The sequence below is a fragment of the Mauremys reevesii genome, linkage group 1 (genome assembly GCF_016161935.1).
Source record: "Mauremys reevesii isolate NIE-2019 linkage group 1, ASM1616193v1, whole genome shotgun sequence".
In the NCBI taxonomy this organism is placed as follows: Eukaryota; Metazoa; Chordata; order Testudines; family Geoemydidae; genus Mauremys; species Mauremys reevesii.
In genome coordinates this window covers 297,644,083-297,666,266 of record NC_052623.1, presented here as the reverse complement: position 1 = coordinate 297,666,266, position 22,184 = coordinate 297,644,083, and the positions used below count along the sequence as shown (strand labels likewise).

Here is a 22,184-nt window from a genome sequence, read left to right as displayed (position 1 = left end):
GTTCTTTCAAAAGTTTACAACTGAACACTGACTTAATACAGCTTTGAAACTTTATTAGGCAGAAGAAAAATGCTTCTTTTAACCATCTTAATTTAAATGAAACAAGCACAGAAACAGTTTCCTTACTCTGTCAAATCTTTTTTTTTTTAAACTTTCCCTTTTTTTTAGCAGTTTACATTTAACACAGTACTGTTCTGTACAGTATTTGTTTTTTGTCTCTGAGGCTGCCTGACTGCATACTTCTGGTTCCAAATGAGGTGTGTGGTTGACCGGTCAGTTCATAACTCTGGTGTTTGTAACTCTGAGGTTCTAGTGCACTGACTGACAGGACAATGCTGCCCTACTCTGACTGCGAAGTATGTGATGGTTGTGGTAGAGGAGAGGGTGCAGGAGAAGCCAAAGAACCATCATTCTATTCACCTCTCAGGGCTGACAAGACACTCTGCACAGCCAGTATGTGGTCAGGACTCATTGTATTGTGAGCATGGCCAGCTGGAGATGCCTGGAGCCAGGAGAACATTCGGTCTCAGTCCAGTCTTGTCCTCTACCAAGCCTGTGGAAATTTCAGAGGAAATCCTCTCTGGAGTTGAAGCTGGTCCTGTCCAGTACACAGAGGGGTGAGGAGAGGGCACATCCTCTGAAATGAGGGCCCAGCTGAAGGTTTAGGTCTTGACCCAAAGCCCACTGAAATCAATGGGAGTCTTTCCACTGACTTCAATTAGCTCTGGATAATGCCCACAGAGCATTCCCGAGTATTTGTAAATGATTATTTTTAGGTGGAGAACAAAATGAATCTGGTTTCAATTGTGATGCCAGATAGCACTGATTTATCCAGAAAAGCACCAAAGGTGAAATGGCAGATGCTTGGAAACACCTGATCTCTGAGAGTCCTCTATGGCCTCAACATAATCTGCATTCATGTTTTCTCCAGAGAAGTTCTCCACCCAAATGGCTGAGCTACCATCTCTTTTCTGGCTGTGGGGCCATTGTGGGTCTCCAACAGAAACTATCCAAGGCCACCACTGCTTTGCTGATAGTGGGGGGAGGGAATGAATGAATGAGAGTATATGCTATGTGAAGAAAAATTACTTCCAGAAGTAAGAGAGCTGTTCTAAGCTCTAATATTTGTCTGAAGTTTTATTTCTAAATGTCAATCTTTTCCAAAGTCTGGGCATTTGAATCCATGCCATGTGGCAAAATTCAAAAAGGTCACTTTCCTGCCAGGCAGGAATCGATCTAGGTAGCTGAGGAAGAATGAATGATGAAAGGCTCCCAAAGAGAGTGGAGATGCTTCAGTTCAACTGACTGCCTTTCCTGCCTACTGCTGCTGTTGATCCTGTGCCTTGTGACGTGCACAACACGTTTCAGAATATGTCTTAACCAGCCAGGGATGTAATGGCAGGGGGAGGCCTGGGGCAAGTTTAGTCAAATTTCTCACTACTATATAAAGGCAGAAAATCGATATATTAGTATTTCTACAGTGTCATAGGTGTACACAGTGCCATACAAACATATGCTGATATAAAAAGGCAAGTTCCCCATCATCAAGAGCCTTCAATCGAAGTGATACAAACGAGGGTGATGGAATGTCTCTCCAAAAGCAGATGAAACATCTATTCAAAACTCTGCTGTAAAAAAACATCTACTCTGTCTCACATTCTGGCCATGTTCAGCCCCTCATCAAATATCTTCACTGGATTCCCATTGCATCTTGTATCAAAATTCAAGCTCATTTTGCATCTCACAGTTTATCTTCTTCCTACCTCCTTCTGCTCTCTCACACACCTTCTTTGCCATTTCTGGATATTGGTGGTTGCATAGCTTTTGTCATTGTGCTGGCAAAATAAAATAAGGATTCCTGCTACAGCAAGTAAACCTCCCATTTGTGCAATTTGGACAGAAATGCTTACACACCTTTATCTACTTTGTACAAACATAAGGTAGTCACTGGGAGAGTTCCTTTGCTAGGATCCACTGGTGTCACTCTACAAACCATGAAATATCAAGACTCTAAATCACAATACTGCTCACCTCTCCATGAACCGAAAAATATTAATGAGAAGGTGCTGATGGGAATATCTGAAGTATAACAAGTCAGAATCAATTTTGAAGTAGTTTATCGGGGATGGTTAGTAAAATGTCACTGATGGCTGCCAGAACTAAAGCTCAGAATTTCAACGTACCCATTACTGAGACGTCATATTCTATCAGCAGAGTCGCTTCCTGTCCACACTGTTTCAGAATACTCATGGCTTCAGCATGTGACGTTCCAAGGAGTCGAATTCCATCAACACTCAGCAACCTGTCACCAGGTTTGATTGTGCCCTCTCTGAAGAGAAATTAAAGGAACAGTCCTTATTAATTTAATATCATGTGGTTTAGAGATAATAGCCACTTATGCAAAGCGATTCACTCACGCCCTTCCTGACATCTATCCCACTTGACTTTACTCTTAACATTTACTTTGACAGTAAAACGCTCAGGGGTCATTGTGAAAAGGAAATTGCTTTAATCGGAAAATCAGTGATGGGAAAAACTACCCATCACTAAATAATCAAGTCACAGTGGACTGCTATTAGGTATTGGTTTTGTCACAATATATGCTCTCTCTCTCTCTCTGAAAGAAAATTGGCTAGCAATGCCATCCTCCCTCCAAGGTATATATCATAACATATCCTGAATTATAAGAGGAAATGAAAGTATTCCTATTTTTAACCCAGGTCTCAGAGAAAAGGGCAGGGAGGAAGGGAAACAGGAAAAAAAAAGACAAAGGATCTCTTGAACATTTGTTTTTTATTAATTTTGGCTAGAGACAAAATTTCTGAGCATAAGCCAGAGAGCTCAGCATCCTTTAAAGAAACTGTGTGTTTAGTTCCTTTAATGTTTTAAGGACACCAATGCCATTTCTGAAAATGTAATTGACATATAGAATCACTTATCAAAATAGCTTTTTTCTTCTTTTTTTACAGACATGAGATTTATATATATGTATGTACAGAGAGAGAGAGAGAAAATATGCTAATAGGGCCATATCCTAAACTCCTTACTCGGGACTGAGTGAGTGGGAGAGTGGGAGTTAAGCCTGAGAAAGGACTGAGCAATAACTCAGGTCAGGATTGGCTCTAATATTTTCCCAGAAAAAAATTATAATACACATCTACATCATTTGTTTCTGTAGTGCAAGAGAAATACATTTTGAAATACAGTATGGAATTAAACTGTACATTAAGGTTGCACTGTGCATCAAAAGGTTGTTTGAAAGCTGTGAAGGGCATGCAATAATCCCATCATAGCATTTTTTAGGATTTTTAATTCATCTCTGTGTGTGTGTGTGTGTGTGTATATATATATATATATATTAAGTGTGTGACAGGAAATTCTGAAACAAGCAGCTTAGTCTCTTACTTAAAATTCATGCTATGTCATCATGCGCCAACCTCCTATGGTTGCCTATTGTTATTACAATGAAATGCATAATTTTTTAATTTCAAAGGATTGGGTTTGAACGTGTCTATTGTACTTCACAGATGTCTGTCTTAACTTCTGTCCCAGACAACCTAACCTTTCTCTCTTTCTCTCGCTACAGAGGAAAATGAATTGTACCTGTCAGCAGGCCCTCCAGGTCTAACACATGTTATTACAACAGGACGAGATTTATTTCTGTCATCATGTGCTCCACCTAGAAAAGGGAATAAAACACCCTTGTACTCCTTTTTTTTTTTAAATGAAAACTCATTTCCAAAATGCAATTCCAAAGGCTTGCAGCATGCATACTTACAGACTGGTTAGAAAAGCAAGAACCATTAAGCCACTAAAATACACCTACATGACTGTACATGTGGAGTAGTGCTCTGTTAGCTTATAATAGAGGTGATTCCTACTCTCCTGCTCCTTTAGAATAGGATTTGTTAAATGGGATATTCATTTCTTAACCCCCCACCCCCACAAATTCATTCCCCTTTTTTGTTCTCAGTATGCCCTCTTTAGCACTAGGTATCCTGAATACTTTGCTGCACCGAGGAGGGAAAATTTTATTCTTAGAATAGCACAACAGTGACCACTAGGAGACCCTACACATTGAAAAAGACCCAGGACACTGCTTTCCCTGAGGGTACGGTTCTGTTACAGGTTCCGGGGCCTGCAATGTACAGGAGGACAGACTAGATGATCATGATGGTCCCTTCTGACCTTGAAGTCTATGAGCTAATAAACTCCCACAATTTACCATAGGAGTATCATTGTCTAAAAGCTGCATAAAGATTTTCTGTTCTCTAATTCAGCATGAAGACTCTCATTCTACTATAGAGAGTGGGGATGTTACTAAACTATAAAACAAATTTTAATAGCTAACTTATATAAATAGTGTACAAGATATCTCCTTTAAGAGCCCTGATCCCATTACAAATGGCAAACTTCCCATCTACTTCACTGAGATGAGGATTTGGCCTTGTGTGACCCAAAGTCAGGTATGTTCTTGGCATTCATTACTATTCATTTTTATTGCTCCATAAATAAAAATTTATACCAGTTCATAAACACAGTTCATTAAGTACAGAAGAAATCATGCATTAATCACACAGGATTTACAAACTGTAGACAACAAATCTTGAAATATGATTGCACAGTATCATAAAAACTTATTGCTATTTTGCTCGTCTAGAAATTCTGACTATTCATGTTTAGGGATAACTTACCTCGTATTACAAACCCAAAAGTGTTCCCTTCTTTATGTAAAGTAACTTCCACCGTTCTAAATATGACACCTGATCCTTGTACAGCTGAAAGATTTAAAAGAAAAGTTTTGTCTAATTATACTCATAGCTCTACACTGCTTCCAAGCAAGCTCTTGCATTTCTGATCATACACTTGGAAGAGTTCAACTACAAAAGACTGTTTTTAACAGCTGTAATTTAACTACAACCCATGTTCTTACTGAGAACATTGTGGATCAGATCTTCAGCTAGTATAAGCTGGCATAGACCCACTGAGATCAATGGAGAGCGAGTCCCATTGACAGCCACTGAGGGATCTGGCTCTCTGTGTCTGAAGGTATGTCTACATTGCACACTGCTTTTGGCAGTGTGTAAAGTACATACACTACACACCCGCCTAGCAAAGGTATAAATAGAAGTGTAGATGGGGAGGTACTGCCTAGGTGAGAAGATAAGGACATGCCTGAACCCTGTAGGATGTACCCTACTTGCTCAAGCAGTGCTTCCCAGCTGCTGTCACCCCCCCAAATTCCTCCCTCCCTTCCCCCTGCTCCGGTTACTGCTATTTTTTGCAGTGTAATGTCCTGCTGCCTCTCCACTGCTGGAGTCCTTCCCTATTGCAGGAAAAGGGTACAGCAGTTCCTTGTGGCAGAGAAAGGCTCCAGCAGCAGGGAGCTGTCAGAGCCTTTCCCCGCTGCAGTGAAAGACTCCAGCAGTAGGGAAAGCCTTTGGCACGGCAGAGGCAGCGTAAAGGCTCTGGCAGTTCCCCACTGATGAAACTGTCCTTGCTTCCTCATCCCCGACAGAGCCTTTCATTGATGCATGTAGCTACACACCAAGCACGGACACAGCTTGCTTTTCACTACGGTGTGTTGTTATACATACCCTACGTGCCATGCCAGGGGTGTGCAGTGAGGCACAAAGATGTCAAGTCAATTGCTCCAGGTCAGTTAAAGAGTCAGTTGCTCAACCCAGAATCCAGGAACCTTTACTCTTGTTGCTCAAAAGGTAGAGTCAAGATTTTTAGGCTACAAACCTCACCAACTTTAAGCTTATTTTTTTGACACTGCAAAATCAGTTGTTTCCAGACTCATGTTGACATCAGTTGAAAAGGCTGGTGCACAAATCAAGATGGTTGGGGACAATAAACCATTGTATGAAAGTCGAAGATGATGTTGTTAAGAAACAAAAAGCCATTTAAATTTAATTGCTAATAGAAAAAACTTTGGAAAAAGTGGAGAATTCACTGGTTCCAAAAAATGCAAAAATCCAACAGGAGAAACATTTGCAAGCTTCTAACAGGGTCTTACAAACAAGGGAGCACACAAGGAATTAACAAATTACTTAATAGCATTGTTCCATGTTGGACTTGCAATTAGCATTGCTGCAGTGTAAAGAGTTAAAAGGTCAGGATGCTGTTAATAAAGGCCATACTAAAGGTCTCTGTGGACAGAGGGGACAAAATTTTGGTGCATCCAGGAAATACAGAGAGGGGTCCCTCACCTACATATTGGGTTCTGTGCAAAATGGAAGGTGTGGGCAGGAATAATGGGATTACTACTCTCTGCAGCACTGCCCCTGTCACAAGGTTTCTGTGAGTAAATTAATGCTTACTCCATCATTACTACTCCACTGGGGGGGTGCCCCCACAGTCTGAAGCCACAACTACCCCATCTGCCCCAGCAGTGCAGTTTCAGCATGCTGGGGGGATGACAAGGTCTGCAAAGCATAAGCTGATGTACAGAAATATTTCTACTATATATTACAAGGCACAATGCATATAATATTCAGTGGATGTCAACAGGGATAGCTAGGATGCTATTATTCAGTCTCGTTACCAGCTACACTTGCACAAAGAGGTCAGAAATTCTGAAAACTTAAATAAATGGTTATGGTTACCACTGTAATGTTGCATGACAGACACATATTTCAACTGACCAAAGTTGCACATATACCAACAGTGCCTAAACTGTAGAAAGTAGATTTGGTTAGCTGCAAAAGAAAAAAATGCTAGCAAAATAACCACATCCACTACTTATGCTAGAGTCCCTCTAGTTTTTATAAGCTGTACCCTGTAAACTTCCATCCTGATTTTACAGAGATAGTTTTTTACTTTTTCTTTCTTTAATTAAAAACTTTTCTTTTTAAGAACCTGTTTGATTTTTCCCTTGTTTGAGACCAGGGGATTAGTCTGACTCACCAGGGATAGGTGGGGGGAAGAGAGGAGGGGGGAAGGTGAATCCCTCTTTGTTTTAGATTCAAGGAGTTTGAATCAAAGTAGTTTTCCCTGACGACCAAGGGAGGGAAAGTCTGGGAGGGGGAATGGTTTATTTCCCTTTGTGTTAAGATCCCAGGAGTTTGGATCTGGGTTCCCCCTGGGAAAGGTTTGGGGGAACAGAGAGTGTGCCAGACCCTAAAACCTGGCTGGTGGCAGTGGTACCAGATCTAAGCTAGGATTTAAGCTTAGAAGGATCCATGCAGGTCCCCACCTTTTGGACGCTAAAGTTCAAAGTGGGGAACAAACCTATGACAGCTTAATTTACTTAATTAATTGAAATATCCTAATTCTGAACATGAAGTTCAGTTATCCTCTACAACCACTCATCAACAATAAACATTCAAAGCAAATTAAGGAAGTTGCCAAAAGTTCATAAAAACAAAGAATTCCATAATTTGAGTTAATTGCCAGCAGCTAGAACACAATGAGGTTCATTAACCCTTGCTCCTTGAGGCACCATAATGCATCAGGAATGTAGAGAGATCAATGGGATGCTCTGCTTCCAGTACACTGCATCCCTTTGTTTAGACAGGGAAGTCCTAGCAAGCTGGTTCTGCAGGTCTTCCTTCCTTTTCTTGTCCAGTATCAGTAAGAACAGACCTTTCCCACTTGATGGGTGACATGAAAGAGCACCTACTTTTCTTAGCTGGCTGGCAGAGCATCAGCAGCTAGCCTTATGCCAGCCAGCTGCCACTAGCAGTCCCTCCAGTTCCAGCCCTCACCTTTCCAGCTCACCATCACTCCAACCACCATTACCCACCTGATTCCTCCCAACTGCCACTAATTCTCTCTCTCACACACACACATACACACACACCTTAAAAAAACTGGGGATGGATGGGCTAAGGAAAGAGGGAAGGAAGATGTTAAGTAGGGCTGTGTGTACTTCTTTTCATAACAACACCCAAAATAAGGTAAAGTCAGGTAGCTTTAGGTGTCAACATGAACTTGAATCTTGGAGTCCATTTTGGACAGCTTGAGGTCCTCCATTCACCCACTCAACCACTCAGCTCCCAGCACATCCCCCCGTCTGCTTAAAACAACCCTCCAGGGCTGATGTCTTCAGGGGGTATGTGATCTGCTGGCCAGCTCTCTTCCCCACTTTTAGGCTCACCCTTTCCCCCATGATTAAACTCTTTAGGGAGGGACTGTCTAGTCCACATCATCCTTCTTACCTCTTCTGTAGTTTGCCTATTATACCGTGCAACCTAATATACCTCGGAGCCTCAGACTGAGATTGAGGTCAGTGAGGTGGCAGAGACACAATGTTTATACACTGAGAGGCAGGCAAGTCTCTTATCACCCAGAAAACCCTTATCACGAATCTGTTGAGGGTTTGGAGTTGAAGAGGACAGAAGGAGGAAAGGAGTGAGTTGGCAGTTCCTGGTGATGTTATGGGGTGGGCAGGTCACTCCTCAGTCATGACCCCAGAAGTCACAAAGGTAAGGTATTCACCAGAGGGGGCTTTGTGGGGCTTTATGCATGGAAGGGGACTGCATCTTAAAAGGAGGAAGGCAGAGGTACTGCTAAAACTAATGGGCACTATTATCTTCTTGAGATATCTTACTGTTAAGACAAAAAGGTGGAGAGGAACTGAAGACAGAGATACAGGGGAAACAGGAAACAAAAGTGGAGGTTTGAGTTCCTGTTCTCTTCCCCCACCCTACTCCATAGTTCTCTTGCCTCTGAATATATCAAATGTATTTCCCAATATCCTTAGTTAATGGTCATCCCCAAAGTTATGGGGAAATAGTGAATAAGGTGTAGGTATAAACTGTTTACGTTGCCTGTATTTGGAAGCTGAATTTCAATGGGACTTGTGCTCCTCAGCCATTTAGGTGCTTTTGAAAACCCCACACTACATAATCATTTGATTTGACCATTTCTGCACTCTGCAATAACTGTAGCGGAAACACACATTATAAAAACCTCTTATCGAAAATGTCCATTCTGTTATTCTGTGTGTAAGATTATTTCAGTTTATCTGTCCATTACTTACAGACTGGAGGGAGCTCATACTCCACTTCTAGAACAACCCTCTCGCCAACATTCTTGAGGAGGCTGATGATCTCGTCATGGCGAAATTTTGTCAGGTTGATTCCATTCACAGATTTGATGTAGTCTCCCACGTCCAGCTGGTCACTTCTGCAACAGACACATGTTCTCTTCCATAAACTTGTATGTCATGTTGCCAGAGTAGCAGAGTTGCTTTCAATTACATTTTTAGTGTTGATAAAAACGAATCTTGCCACACAACTAAATTAAAACAAGCAAAACCCTTCTTGTGCTGATTTTCCAAATAGCAGAGTGACATTTCAAGAATTTAATCTAATATAATACATAAAATATATACAAAGAGACGTATTAGAGTGTTAAATTCTGAGGTAGGAAATCAGGACTGCATAACCATGCCGGTTACAGTACTCAGCTATACCTGGGATGATTTCTCTTCCTTCATGTGCTCTTTTAACCTCCCTCCCCTTCCCTTCCCCACTCCCTGCCACCTCTCTCTGCTTGGGCTACTGCCAGAAGTATTTTCTGGACAAGTTGTTGCCTCCACAGCCAACATCACAACTACAGCAGGTAAACCAGAGCCCATTGGCACATGTTCTGCTCAGTTTACTTGGAATGATTTGCCTTAATCTGGGTCTCTCCAGCTACATCTCTCCCCAGTTACAGCTTGTTCTGCTTTCTCTGTAGAAGCAGGCCAGTGAGCTCTCTATATATATCTTTACTAAACAGGTCATCAACAGTCATTTGAAACTATGATACCACCTTATCCAAGCTTTTCAACTATACTTTTTCCTTTACATTATAGTGTGTTTTTGTAGGTTTTATTCAAGGACAACAATTCATTAAATTTAAACCATTTATAAGAAATTAGATTATTCTTGAAATGATGCATCATCAGTATTTCTGGCTTTTTATCAGAGCAGCCTTGAGGGACGCAACGGTTCAACTACTATTGAAATGTTTCTTATATCGCTTCTCTGCTCTGATGTGCTGCCTTACAGATGCTGGTAGTCACTTATTTATTAGTGACCTTTTTGATGTGGTATGTATTTTTTGAAGCAATCACATCTTATAATGTATTTTGTGGCTTGAGATGTGGTTACCTAGCAGCGATTCCTCCTTGACGAAGGTTAGATACTCGTGGTTTCCCATCCTTGTCAATTCCACCCGATACCGTAAGCCCTAGGGTGGTGCCTTCTTTTTTCATTAATTCAACTATTGTTGAGCCCTTGAATTCCTCTGTTGAAAGAAAATTATTGGCGTTATTAAAATTTAAATTGTATCACAGATGTTGCTTTTTTTTTAAAACTATTTCATCTACCTCCCAAGGAAGTAATTTTGTATTTTAATAGGGAAAATGTGTATATCTGCCTGCTTTTTATAATACAATTCACAGGCTTGGGCCACAAAGCTCTATGTATAGATAAATCTGATGCAGATATTCCATAATAGGTTATTAAAAAATGCACCAATAAGCTAGTATACTCTAGACTGCCAATAAATACAAGGCTTACATAAAAGGTAATTTTTCTGTATTCTATTTCACATTCTCAAATCGTTTTCTTTTCTTTGATTTTTCTTTCTAAATCCAAGGTTTAAATTATACACTTTTGTTGGCTAACGAATTGCTGGAATAAAATAAATAGCGGGAAAATGATGTAACTGAATTTTGGATCCAGACTAATTTTGAGGCCATTACTATATGTCAATGCTAACCAGAATAATCAGGCATAATAAGATTTCAGGAAGAAATAAAATGTATCCGGTCCAATCAGTTCTCTCTCTAAGATAAACAGAGTTCCACTTTAATCTACGGATGAATGGCATTAGTCAAATGCTATTCTAACTGTTATTAATTTAAGATCCAGTTCTGTCAGCTTTATATTGAGTAACACCTTTCTCTACAAGTAGTCTGACCGATATTAATGGGACACTTGCAGACTCAAGTGCAATTCCTGTGAGTAAGGGTGATAGAATCTGGCTCGTAAGTGTCCAATAATGCCATACAGAATGCCTTGTCTTCTAAAGCCTGATTTTGAAAGGTAGCCTCAACTATAATTATTTGGGCACAATTTTGCAGCCACAATTGCCAAAGCAAAATCAGAGGTTGAATGGGGTCCCTTTTATAGGCAGGGCCTTGAGATACACAGACTTATAAATGCAGCAAAGAGTCCTGTGGCACCTTATAGACTAACAGACGTATTGGAGCATGAGCTCCATGCATCCAACGAAGTGGGTATTCACCCACGAAAGCTCATGCGCCAATATATCTGTTAGTCTATAAGGTGCCACAGGACTCTTTGCTGCTTCTACAGAACCAGACTAACACGGCTACCCCTCTGATACTTGAGACTTATAAATGTGTGTTTTAAAAGTAGTGGCCTGTATCTACAATGAAGTGTATCATAATAGTCATTGAGACGCCTCAAAATGCATTGAAAAATCTATCCCTGTAAATCAATACTTCTAGCGTTAGGAAACACCATGGAACAAAATATTGCTGTGCTTTTTTCCCCTTTTATAAAAATCTGAGAGTGAATTTAGTGCCCATGAAAGTAAGTTAATTGTGGTACTAGCCTGAGCCAAGCACAGTGTTCATCTGTGTGGACAGTATGTAAGATTCTTTAAAGAGCAGTGCCAATGCAATATCGTTGACCTGTAAACACCCCTGCTATTCCAGTCTTAAGAGAGAGGCGGGAGATTTATAAGGATGTGGGGTGGTTTATAAGGATGTGCACAAATGAGAACAAGGAAAGGTCTTTCAGCCTTATTTTAAATTTGCAACTAATATGGGAACTGAAATTAGAGAAGAAAATTCTATTTGTCAAACTACAGAGTGGAATAAATGACATGAGTTCAGAAAATTCAGTGAATTGGTGCCTAAGGCTGAACATACTTCTAGTTCTATTTTCCACAACCAGCTATAATGGAGACCTCAGTGGGTTAGATAGCTTAGTGGTTAGTGCCCTTAGTGCCAACCCCCCGCCTAGCGGGCACGTCTTGCAGTCCAAGCCCTCTTTTAATCAGAAGTGCAGTGAGGTGGGCAGCGGTAGGGGAGCCTTGGCCTGCTCACTCCACCAAGCTGTGGCCCAGGGCCCAAGGAGGGTCAACAGTGTCTGGTCCCCCCAGATACCATCCGAGTTACCCTCCATAGGTCACTTCCTACTATCTGATGTTCTTCCCCCGCTTCCAGTTCAATATGAGGTGAAAAGAAAAAGCTGCTGAGACAGAGAACAGGATGTTCCTCTCCTCTGAATTCTTGAGATAGCACAACTCCTAATCTGACATTGGATGAATCTGTTTGGAGAATAAAGGGCTTCAAGAAGTCTGGGTGGAATAGTACTGGCTCCCAGGTCAACTGGTCTTGTAGTGTACTAAATGCCTCAACACAGCTTTTGGTCCAATGGACCCTTTTGGTGTGGTATCCTTCACCAGGTCTGTCAAAAGGGCAGCAATGGTCGTGAAGTTTGGGATGTACTATCACTAGTACCCCACTAATCCCCACAAATGCCGGACTTGCTTTTTTTGTGGAAGGGATGAGGCAGCCCGTTAGGGCTTGGACTTTGTCCATAAGGGTTTGTTGCTGCCCTCCTCTCACCCAGATATACCCTGGGTAGGTGACTTCTTGGGTGGCCAGCCAACATTTGGTTGGGTTGGCCATCAAACCTGCCTTCTTGAGAGCCGTAACACCGCATCAATGTGCTTCATGTGCTTGGCCCAGCTCTCATTGTAGATTGACAATATTCTCTACGGAAAAGGATAAATGGACACAAATCAGATATTAGGAATGGCAATATACAAAAACCTGTAGGAGAACACTTCAACCTCCCTGGCCACACAATAGCAGAACTTAAGGTGGCCATCCTGCAGCAAAAAAACTTCAGGACCAGACTTCAGAGAGAAACTGCTGAGCTTCAGTTCATCTGCAAATTTGACACCATCAGCTCAGGATTAAACAAAGACTGTGAATGGCTTGCCAACTACAAAACCAGTTTCTCCTCCCTTGGTTTTCACACCTCAACTGCTAGAACAGGGCCTCATCCTCCCTGATTGTACTAACCTCGTTATCTCTAGCTTGCTTCTTGCTTGCATATATATACCTGCCCCTGGAAATTTCCACTACATGCATCCGACGAAGTGGGTATTCACCCACGAAAGCTCATGCTCCAAAACGTCGGTTAGTCTATAATGTGCCACAGGATTCTTTGCTGCTAATATTGTCAATGTAGATATCCACAGTACACGACCCATGCGGCCACAGTACTCTGTCCAGCCGCCACTGGAAAGGTGATAGTGACCCCATGAAGTCTACGGGGCATGGTTTCAAACTGATATAGCCCCCATGGTGCAGAGAAGGTCTTTTTTTTTCTTTAGACTTGGGTGTCAAGGGGATTTGCTAACATGAACAACGACAGCTCCTGTTCCTGGCTGGATAGGAAGGTCTTGGGGTATCTGGTGGCATAGTCCAAGATTACCAGTATGTATTTGTGCCCTGCGGCAGACTTCTCTACAGGCCGATCACGTCTATGCCTGTTCTCTTGAAGGGTACTTCCACAATGGATAGTGGTACCAGGAGGGCTTTTGGGACCTATTTCTGGCCTGTCCACTGACATTATGGACATGAAGCACAATATTCTCACACCTCTTCATGGATGCCTGGCCAGCAGAACCTCATGGTCACACTATCAAGAGTCTTCTTCCTCACCAAGTGACCTCCACATGGGGCTGTGTGGGCCAAATGCAGCACCCTCTTCCAGAATTTCTTGTTTTTCCTGTCTTAGGACCCTTCACTGCCCGGTATGCCGTCTCCCCTATCAGTTAAAAATGGGGCCACTGTTTCAACTGTTGCAGGTCTAGTGCTTTACCACCTGCGTGGGCAAGTTGCTCATAAACACTGCTCAGGGTCGGGTCATTTCTTCGTTCTTCCACAAATTCCCCCTCATTGGACGGCAGGTCTAAGTTGAAAAGTGGCGGCGAATGCTTATGGCCTTGGTTGGGTTCAGGCAACGGGTCCGTTATCCTTGAAGATGGTCCTACCCGAGGGTGTTGGTCCTCTGAGCCCCTTCCTTCTTATGGCCCCCTCTTGGCCACCGTGGCTACCCCTGCCTTCCTGGGTATTCTGGCTTCAGCTCTGCCTTTTTTACAGTGCCATCTCACCACCCTTTGACCACTTCTTCAAAGAACTTCCAGTTGTGCCCAAGTATGACCAGGTAGGCCAGGTCTTTTGCCAATCCAGCCTGCATCATTTCAGTATGTTCTTCCGTGGCCAGTTGTACTTCTCTTTGGATAGAATTGTACATCTCCATGGATACACTGGAGATATATTATGTTCCCAATTATACCTCCCGTCCTCAGCAGCCTCTCCCAGACCAAAATCTGACTATAGAATGAGTTTCATCAGACCATATACTGCTACACCATTCATTAGTACTGGGACCAAGATCTTCCCAGGGCCCCTCTTCCAAGCCCTGTTATTGGCCATCCAGGCCTGCCCATAAACACAGTCCATGAATAAGAAGCCCTTTCTGAAATGTCCTTACTGAACACATACAAAACAGCTCCCGGTGGGAGGAACTGGTCTCTCTGTTGATTCAAGGGGAGAAATCCCTTTGGATAAGGTCGTTCAGCCAGGCCAACCTCTTGATCAGTGGAGGGCGGACTTCCAGGCTCTTCTCTTGGCCTTTGTGCCCTCCTCCACTAGATCTGGGTGTCCAAACCTCCCTAATTACCTTTGTCGGAGTTCGGGCATTGGTACTCTGCGGGGACTGGGGCTTCATAGACTGACTTTTGGTGTTTCTGCCTCTAGCTCGAGGGACATCAGGTAAATCTCTGCCAATGACACTGCCTTGGCCAAAGTTTCTGACCAATGTCTTACCACCCACTTGCACGCCCCCTCTGGAAGGATTTAAGTGAATTGTTCTACAATGAGCTTTTCTGTCACCTGGTCTCCTGTACACATCTCTGACTGGAGCCATCGCCAGCAGTGTTTCTTCAGAGTCTGGGCAATAGCCCGTGTCTGCGCACAGGGAAAAATTTCTCAAGGTGGAACTGCTGTCTGTAGGTTTCTAGTGAGATGCTGGAAGCATCTAGGATGGCTGCTTTGACATGAGAGTAGTCCTGAGCAGTTGTCACATGAAGACTCTGATATACCTCTCAGGACAGTCTAGTCAAGTAGGGGGCCAACAGAGCATCCTAGTGTAGAAGCAGGATTTTATAATTGTAGTATGAGAATTAATGTATGATTTGACTTCATCCTGCCAGCCACCCTTTTTGAATAGCACAAAGGAATGACCCTCTGGGACTATGGGATTCTTTTCCCCATATGCATTACGAATTAGACCCTTTTTAGTTCTTTGTTTTAAGGTATAGTTAGTAAGAGACAGGATCCTGTATTCTGTCTATGTTAAGTAGATTTAGAGGAACATTGAAGGCTTAGGTCTCAATGTGAATTGTTTTGGTTATAAAACTTAGCAAGGTTTAATTTACAATGTCTTTTTGCTGGATATAAAATACTGCTGTTTGTATTCTCAAAGATCTCTGTAAAAGATTGTTTGTGTGAATGAGGAATGCATGCGTCAGGAAAAGAGAAGGTGTGAAGGCCATTGTTAACCAGATGGTCAAGAAAGGAGGAGCAAAGACACTTATCGAGACTTATTGACACCAGTGAACCATCAACGCACATCCATGATTGAGGAAGGGAAGATTGACGACCATGAGGTGGAGGCTGGCACACCTAAAGTCAATTGATTAAATCAAATCGGGGACAGGATGACCCTCTCTGAGGTATTTTGGAATGTTTACATCAAAAGATAACACCAATTAAGGAGTAACCGGTCATAAACTGACATGGCAAAATCCATAGACTTCAACAGAGAAAAAAGACTATAAGAACAGGGTGCTTTGCCATGGGACTTTGGGTTCGTCTTGCCACTACTCCAGGAGCATCGGATCATGACTGACAGAGCCCGGCTCCCATCTGTGACCAATCTGGCTGGCCACTAGACTCTGGACTGGTAACTATAAACACTGACTGGTGGGGCTGTGTGCATGGTGTGTGTGTGTGACTGAAAAGCATATGCTAATTGCTGTATTCTCAATAAATGTGGCATGTTGCCTTCTCCCCTATAGAAGATCTCTTGTGCTTTGTTTAAGCATAACATTTTTGGTGGAGAATTGTGAAAGGGGGGAGAATATACACTGTAATTATTGGAGTACTTGTGGCACCTTAAAGACTAACAAATTTATTTTAGCATGAGCTTTCGTGAGCTAAAGCTCACTTCTTCGGATGCATAGAATGGAACACACAGACAGGAGATATTTATACATACAGAGAACATGAAAAGGTGGAAGTATGCATACCAACAGGCAGACTCTAATCAATTGAGATGAGCTATCGTTAGCAGGAGGAAAAAAAACTTTTTGAAGTGATAATTAAGATGGCCCATAGAAGGTGTGAGGAGAACTTAACATAGGGAAATAGATTCAATTGGTGTAATGACCCAACCATTCCCAGTCTTTGTTTAGACCACAGTTAATAGTATCTAGTTTGCATATTAATTCAAGTTCAGCAGTCTCTCTTTGGAGTCTGTTTTTGAAGTTTTTTTGTTGCAAAATTGCCACCTTCAAGTCTGTCACTGAGTGGTTAGAAAGGTTGAAGTGTTCTCCCACTGGTTTTTGAATGTTATGATTCCTGATGTCAGATTTGTGTCCATTTATTCTTTAGAGACTGTCCGGTTTGGCCAATGTACATGGCAGAGGGGCATTGCTGGCACATGATGGCATATATCACGTTGGTAGATGTGCAGGTGTACGAGCCCCTGATGGTGTGTCTGATGTGATTAGGTCCTGTGATGGTGTCACTTGAATGGATATGTGGACAGAGCTGGCATCGGGCTTTATTGCAAGGATAGGTTCCTGGGTTAGTGTTTATGTTGTATGGTGTGCGGTTGCTGGTGAGTATTTGCTTCAGGTTGGGAGGCTGTCTATAAGCGAGGACTGGCCTGTCTCCCAAGATCTGTGAGAGTGAGGGATCATCTTTAAGGATAAGTTGTAAATCTTTGATGATGCGCTGGAGAGGTTTTAGTTGGGGGCTGTAGGTGATGGCTAGTGGTGTTCTGTTATTTTCTTTTTTAGGCCTGTCCTGTAGTAGGTGGCTTCTGGGTACTCTTCTGGCTCTGTCAATCTGTTTTTTCACTTCAGCAGGTGGGTATTGTAGGTTTAAGAATGCTTGATAGAGATCTTGTAGGTGTTTATCTCTGTCCGAGGGATTGGAACAAATACGGTTGTATCTTAGAGCTTGGCTGTAGACAATGGATCGTGTGGTGTGTCCGGGATGGAAGCTGGAGGCATGTAAGTAAGTATAGCGGTCAGTGGGTTTCCGGTATAGGGTGGTATTTATGTGACCATCGTTTATTAGCACAGTAGTGTCTAGGAAATGGACCGCTTGTGTGGATTGGTCTAGGCTGAGGTTGATGGTGGGATGGAAATTGTTAAAATCTCGGTGGAATTCCTCGAGGGCTTCTTTTCCATGAGTCCAGATGATGAAGATGTCATCAATGTAGCGCAAGTAGAGTAGGGGTGTTAGGGAACGAGAGTTAAGGAAGCGTTGCTAAGAAGGTATACCATACACTTAAAGGTGATCGATCATTCAGGTGTACACACCCCGGTCACAGAGATACAGGGCAGTAAAGAGGGAACCAGGTGTGGTTAATATTGTATTCACTGTTGGTGCTCTCCTTGGTCCACGCTCTCCAATGTGACCAGGAATGCCTCATGGTCATCCGTGGGCCCCATTTTAGTTAGCTTCACCGGGATACCTGGGCTTTTATAAGAGTTCCCCCAACCAATGGTTAAACTCAAGGTTGCCTCAGGTGGTTGTAAGAGCATTGCCACCTGCTGGATTAGTTGCTGCTGTTCCTGCTGCTGTGCCATCTGCTGCTGTTGCTGGGCAGTGAGCTGCTGGAGCAGTTGGCTCTGCTGTTGCTGGTTTTCAAGAACCCATTTTAGCAGTTTCTCTATACCCATCCCTTTCTTTTTTCCCCACCTCCTTTCTGGTCTACTATCAGGCCTGGGACACTATGATGCCCACACTCTCCACCAAATGTAATAGAGTCCTTGGTGGGTTTAGCAGGCCTAGTGATTAGTGCAATTAGTGCCACCCCCCCAGTAGGCAAGTCCTGCAGTCCAGGCCCTCTTTTAATCAGAGGTGCGGTGAGGTGGGCAGTGGTAGGGGAACCCAAGCCTCCCACTCCATTGGGCTTGGACCCAGGGCCCTAGTAGGGTCGGTACCATCTGCCCTCGAAGGTGCCCTCTAAGTTACCCTTGTTGGATCACTTCCTACCATCTGCTGGTCTTCTCTAGCTTCCAGTCCAATATAAGGTGAAAAGAAAAGGCAACCAAACCATCAGCCCCAACTGGGCTCACCATATAGTTCTAGTCCCTGAGAGAGGCTTCTCTGGTGCTCTTGTCAGGAGCATTCAGGAAAGGTCTGTCCTCCAACCCAGCCGTCCCATTCTGATCTGGGTTGTTCCCTTTTCAACCCTTTCTCCAACTGGAGCATGCTCTATGGGGCTGGATGGGTGGGGCTAGCTTTCCTTTAATCCCTTCCAGTCCCGTGTGGGGTTTGTACACCCTATTATACCATCTAAAAGGTATTACGCAAACTGGTAATATATCCGCAAAACTAATCTGCGATATGAACCAAAACAATTATTTTAAGGCCAAAGGTTAAGAAAGAAAATATGACAAAGTTTGTAAATGCTAATGTTTCAGCTTTTCAAATACATTTTAGAACTTTTTCCGAAGCTAACAATAATAAATAATAATAATAATGCAATAGCACCTGCAGGCCCCAGTAAGGGATTGGGTGCTATTACAGTAAACTTAGTACACACATACAATAAAAAGAAAGTCTCTGCCCCAAAGAAGTTACAGTACAGGGCGCTGAGCATGCAAAGACTTACATATGTGTTTTACAAACTGTGAGTAGTGTCCATGAGCTTACAGTCTAAGGTGAATAAGTTACCTTTGGGTAAGTAAGTTAAGCTTACCAGGTAAGAGTCAGCATGGGTGTGGATTTAACCAATATGTGCCATTCTACTATAGACAAAAAGTGTCCTTTATATTTCCTGATTTTTACTCAGCATAGTATTTGGGCAACAAATATATAACTGAGTATCTACTATAACAACTGAGCTCTGAAAACAATGTTATTTAAAAACAACAACTCCTCTTGAGCTGAATGCTTCTCTCAGTTACACTGCTGCAATCCCATAATTCAATGAGCCTGCTTTTCAAAAGGGTCTTATTGGTGTTCTGAGGCCAAAATCTGTCCTGCACACCACAGAACTGTAAGTAACCACCATCTTGGGACAAGAAAATTTCAATAACAACAGGACAGGTGTTCAAATACAATGGTCACAAGTACCGGTATAACAAGATAGACTGAGTTGCACACCAAGTGAAATCCAAGAGACACTATGAGAAGATTATTATTTCTTCAAGAAGAATAGGATCATGATTGCAGTAAAAGTTCCATTCATGGCTCGAATTTTAAATCTGACCTTTGTGGGTATTTGTCCAATTAAAGAAAATAAGTTGATTTTCATCTTTTGATCTTCATCTTCATCAAGTTGATGTAAATATTATGTGTTAATGAACAGAAAGCAACAAAAATTAATTGAATCATTCTCTTCTCAGAAAAAGAACAAGAGAGATTTTCACAAAACTACAGAGAGAACATTTACTCAAAAATATATTCAATTAATATATAAAAACATATGTGCTGCTTCCAAACATTTAGTGTGCATTTTTCATTCCTTTCAATGAAAGCTGGGTTTTCATTAGTTTCAAGAAAATACTAGAAAGTCTTGATTTTCAGGAAATACATTTGCAGTTTAGTGAATTATTCTGTGCGGCGACTAAAAGCCCATGGAAGTTAAAAAACTACTTGTTCCTGCTGCTTATTTTTGACCTTAAGACATGACTAATTAATAAAGGAAATCTATGAAGAATTTTGACAATGGGAAATTTCCTCCACAAATCAGCAGAATTTCTGCAAGGGAGGCATTTTGATTTTACATTCTAAATGGGCCTCTTTTGTGTCTTAATAACAGATCACATAAGGATTTAGAGGGTTGTTCAAAAATATAGACTAGCTTCTTAAACTGGATAGACTTCATGGCTCCTAATGCTTTCAGCTCATTGTTGGCAGGCATGGTTTTCTGGCAGTCTCAGGAGAGAGAAATATAGAAAGGTTATGGATAGGATTTGAAAACTTCATTCAAGTATGGTGAATAGGGGTCTTTTCCTGGATGAGTACCATTAATTTCTGCAAAATCCAAGCTTTCATTTAAAAAATTTCAAATCCTTCTGCTGTGAAGAAATCCTTGAAAATATGAATCAAACATAAACCAATACAGAGCTGTCTCCCTGAGTCTGCAGACAGACAGCTCCAGTGCCTCTACTGATGACCACAGCTTGCCAAGCTGCAGGAAAATGAAAACTGACAAGTCACGTTACAGTAAAAGAATTAGAGACGACTAAGGCCTACGTCTACCCTAAACATTTCTGTCAGTATAATGATATTGGCAAAAGCCTCCTAGTGTTGATGTAGCTTATATCAGCAAAACAGTGCTTTTGCCTGCATAATTTATCCTGAAAAATAAGTTATACCAGCAAAAGCACTTTTATGTTGGTATAACTGTGTCTACAATAGGGTTTTTGTCAGTATAGAAATTGTGTCATTAAAAAAAAAAATCATACTCCCTAACTGACATTGCTTTACTGGTCAATGTTTCTCATGTGGATCTGACCTAAGTCACGTGTAGTACCTAAGGAGCTGAAAGACAATATTTAACAATCAAATATAATACACAAAAAACAGGACCTAAGTGTTTTATTCATTTAAAATGCCTGGGGGGTAACTTTGGGACATGGCAGCACAGATTTCCCCCTACACTCAGCTAAAAGGCTTAGTCCGTGGATTAATAGGTGTCAGGTACATTTCTGCAAGTCTTTGGTATGCAGGCTGATATCTTAGAAGCCACCTCTCCAGGTCAGGAATGAGGCACACTGAGTTGGTGGGACAGCATGGCAAAGATAGTGAAGTTGTTACTTGTGCTTTCTCATTGTGTGGACAGAGGGCTTCTGTCTCTAGGGCTGTCAATTTGGCATCTTTCGTAAATTCACTCCCAACATAAATAAATAAAAAATCAAGAAATGAAAAAAAAATCCTATGTATGCACTAGGGGAGTCCAACTGAACTTAGCTAGTAGAAAGAGAACACTTCTACATTTTTAACAAGAGTCACAAGGGTATAATTTAACCTAGTAACAAAAATATATTTGGCAGACTATTGGAAACACTGCAGAGTAAAATTTGCACTGTTATTTTTATGGAAGTCCTTTCAAATGAAGGAAAGAAACGTTAAGTACATGACAGGATCATCCAGCCTTACTAGAATAAGTTCATTAGTAGATTTCAAAAGTGAAACTGTTAACAACGATGGCATGTAAGGTCCTCCCTACTCCGGAAAAATAACTATGTTTAAACATGTTTCAGAGTGGTAGCTGTGTTAGTCTGTATCAGCAAAAAGAACGAGGAGTACTTGTGGCACCTTGGAGACTAACAAATTTATTTGAGCATAAAGCTTTCGTGCATGCAGTGGAAAATACAGTAGGAAGATATAAATACACAGAGGACTTGAAAAAATGGGTTTGCCATACTAACTATAATGAGATTAATCAGTTAAGGTGGGCTATTATCAGCTTGAGAAAAAAAAACTGTTGTAGTGATAATCAGGATGGCCCATTTCCAACAGTTGACAAGAAGGTGTAAGTAACAGTCGGGGTAAAAAAATTAGTGTGGGGAAATAGGTATTACTTTGTGTAATGACCCATCCACTCCCAGTCTTTATTCAAGCCTAATTTAATGGTGTCAAGTTTTCTAAGTAATTCCAATTCTGCAGTTTCTTGTTGGAGTCTGTTTTTCAAGTTTTTTTTGTTGGAGTATTGCGACTTTGAGGTCTGTAATCAAGTGACCAGAGAGGTTGAAGTGTTCTCCGACTTGTTTTTGAATGTTATAATTCTTGATTTCTGATTTGTGTCCATTTATTCTTTTGTGTAGAGATTGTCCGGTTTGGCCAATGTACATGGCAGAGGGGCATTGCTGGCACATGATGA

The 22,184-nt window shown here is 41.8% G+C and overlaps 1 protein-coding gene across 11 annotated transcripts in view; it reads right to left on the bottom strand.

Moving 5' to 3' along the window:
- GRIP1 (glutamate receptor interacting protein 1) overlaps window positions 1-22,184 on the bottom strand; it is a 536,924-nt gene that overhangs the window by 121,904 nt on the left and 392,836 nt on the right. For all 11 annotated transcript variants that reach the window (XM_039501819.1, XM_039501812.1, XM_039501825.1 and 8 more), the window contains 5 exons: window positions 10,107-10,242; window positions 8,990-9,135; window positions 4,695-4,778; window positions 3,604-3,679; window positions 2,184-2,329 (listed from right to left, as the gene is read on the bottom strand). In XM_039501819.1, coding sequence (XP_039357753.1) covers window positions 2,184-2,329; window positions 3,604-3,679; window positions 4,695-4,778; window positions 8,990-9,135; window positions 10,107-10,242 — 588 coding nt within the window. The remainder of the gene's footprint in view (window positions 1-2,183; window positions 2,330-3,603; window positions 3,680-4,694; window positions 4,779-8,989; window positions 9,136-10,106; window positions 10,243-22,184) is intronic.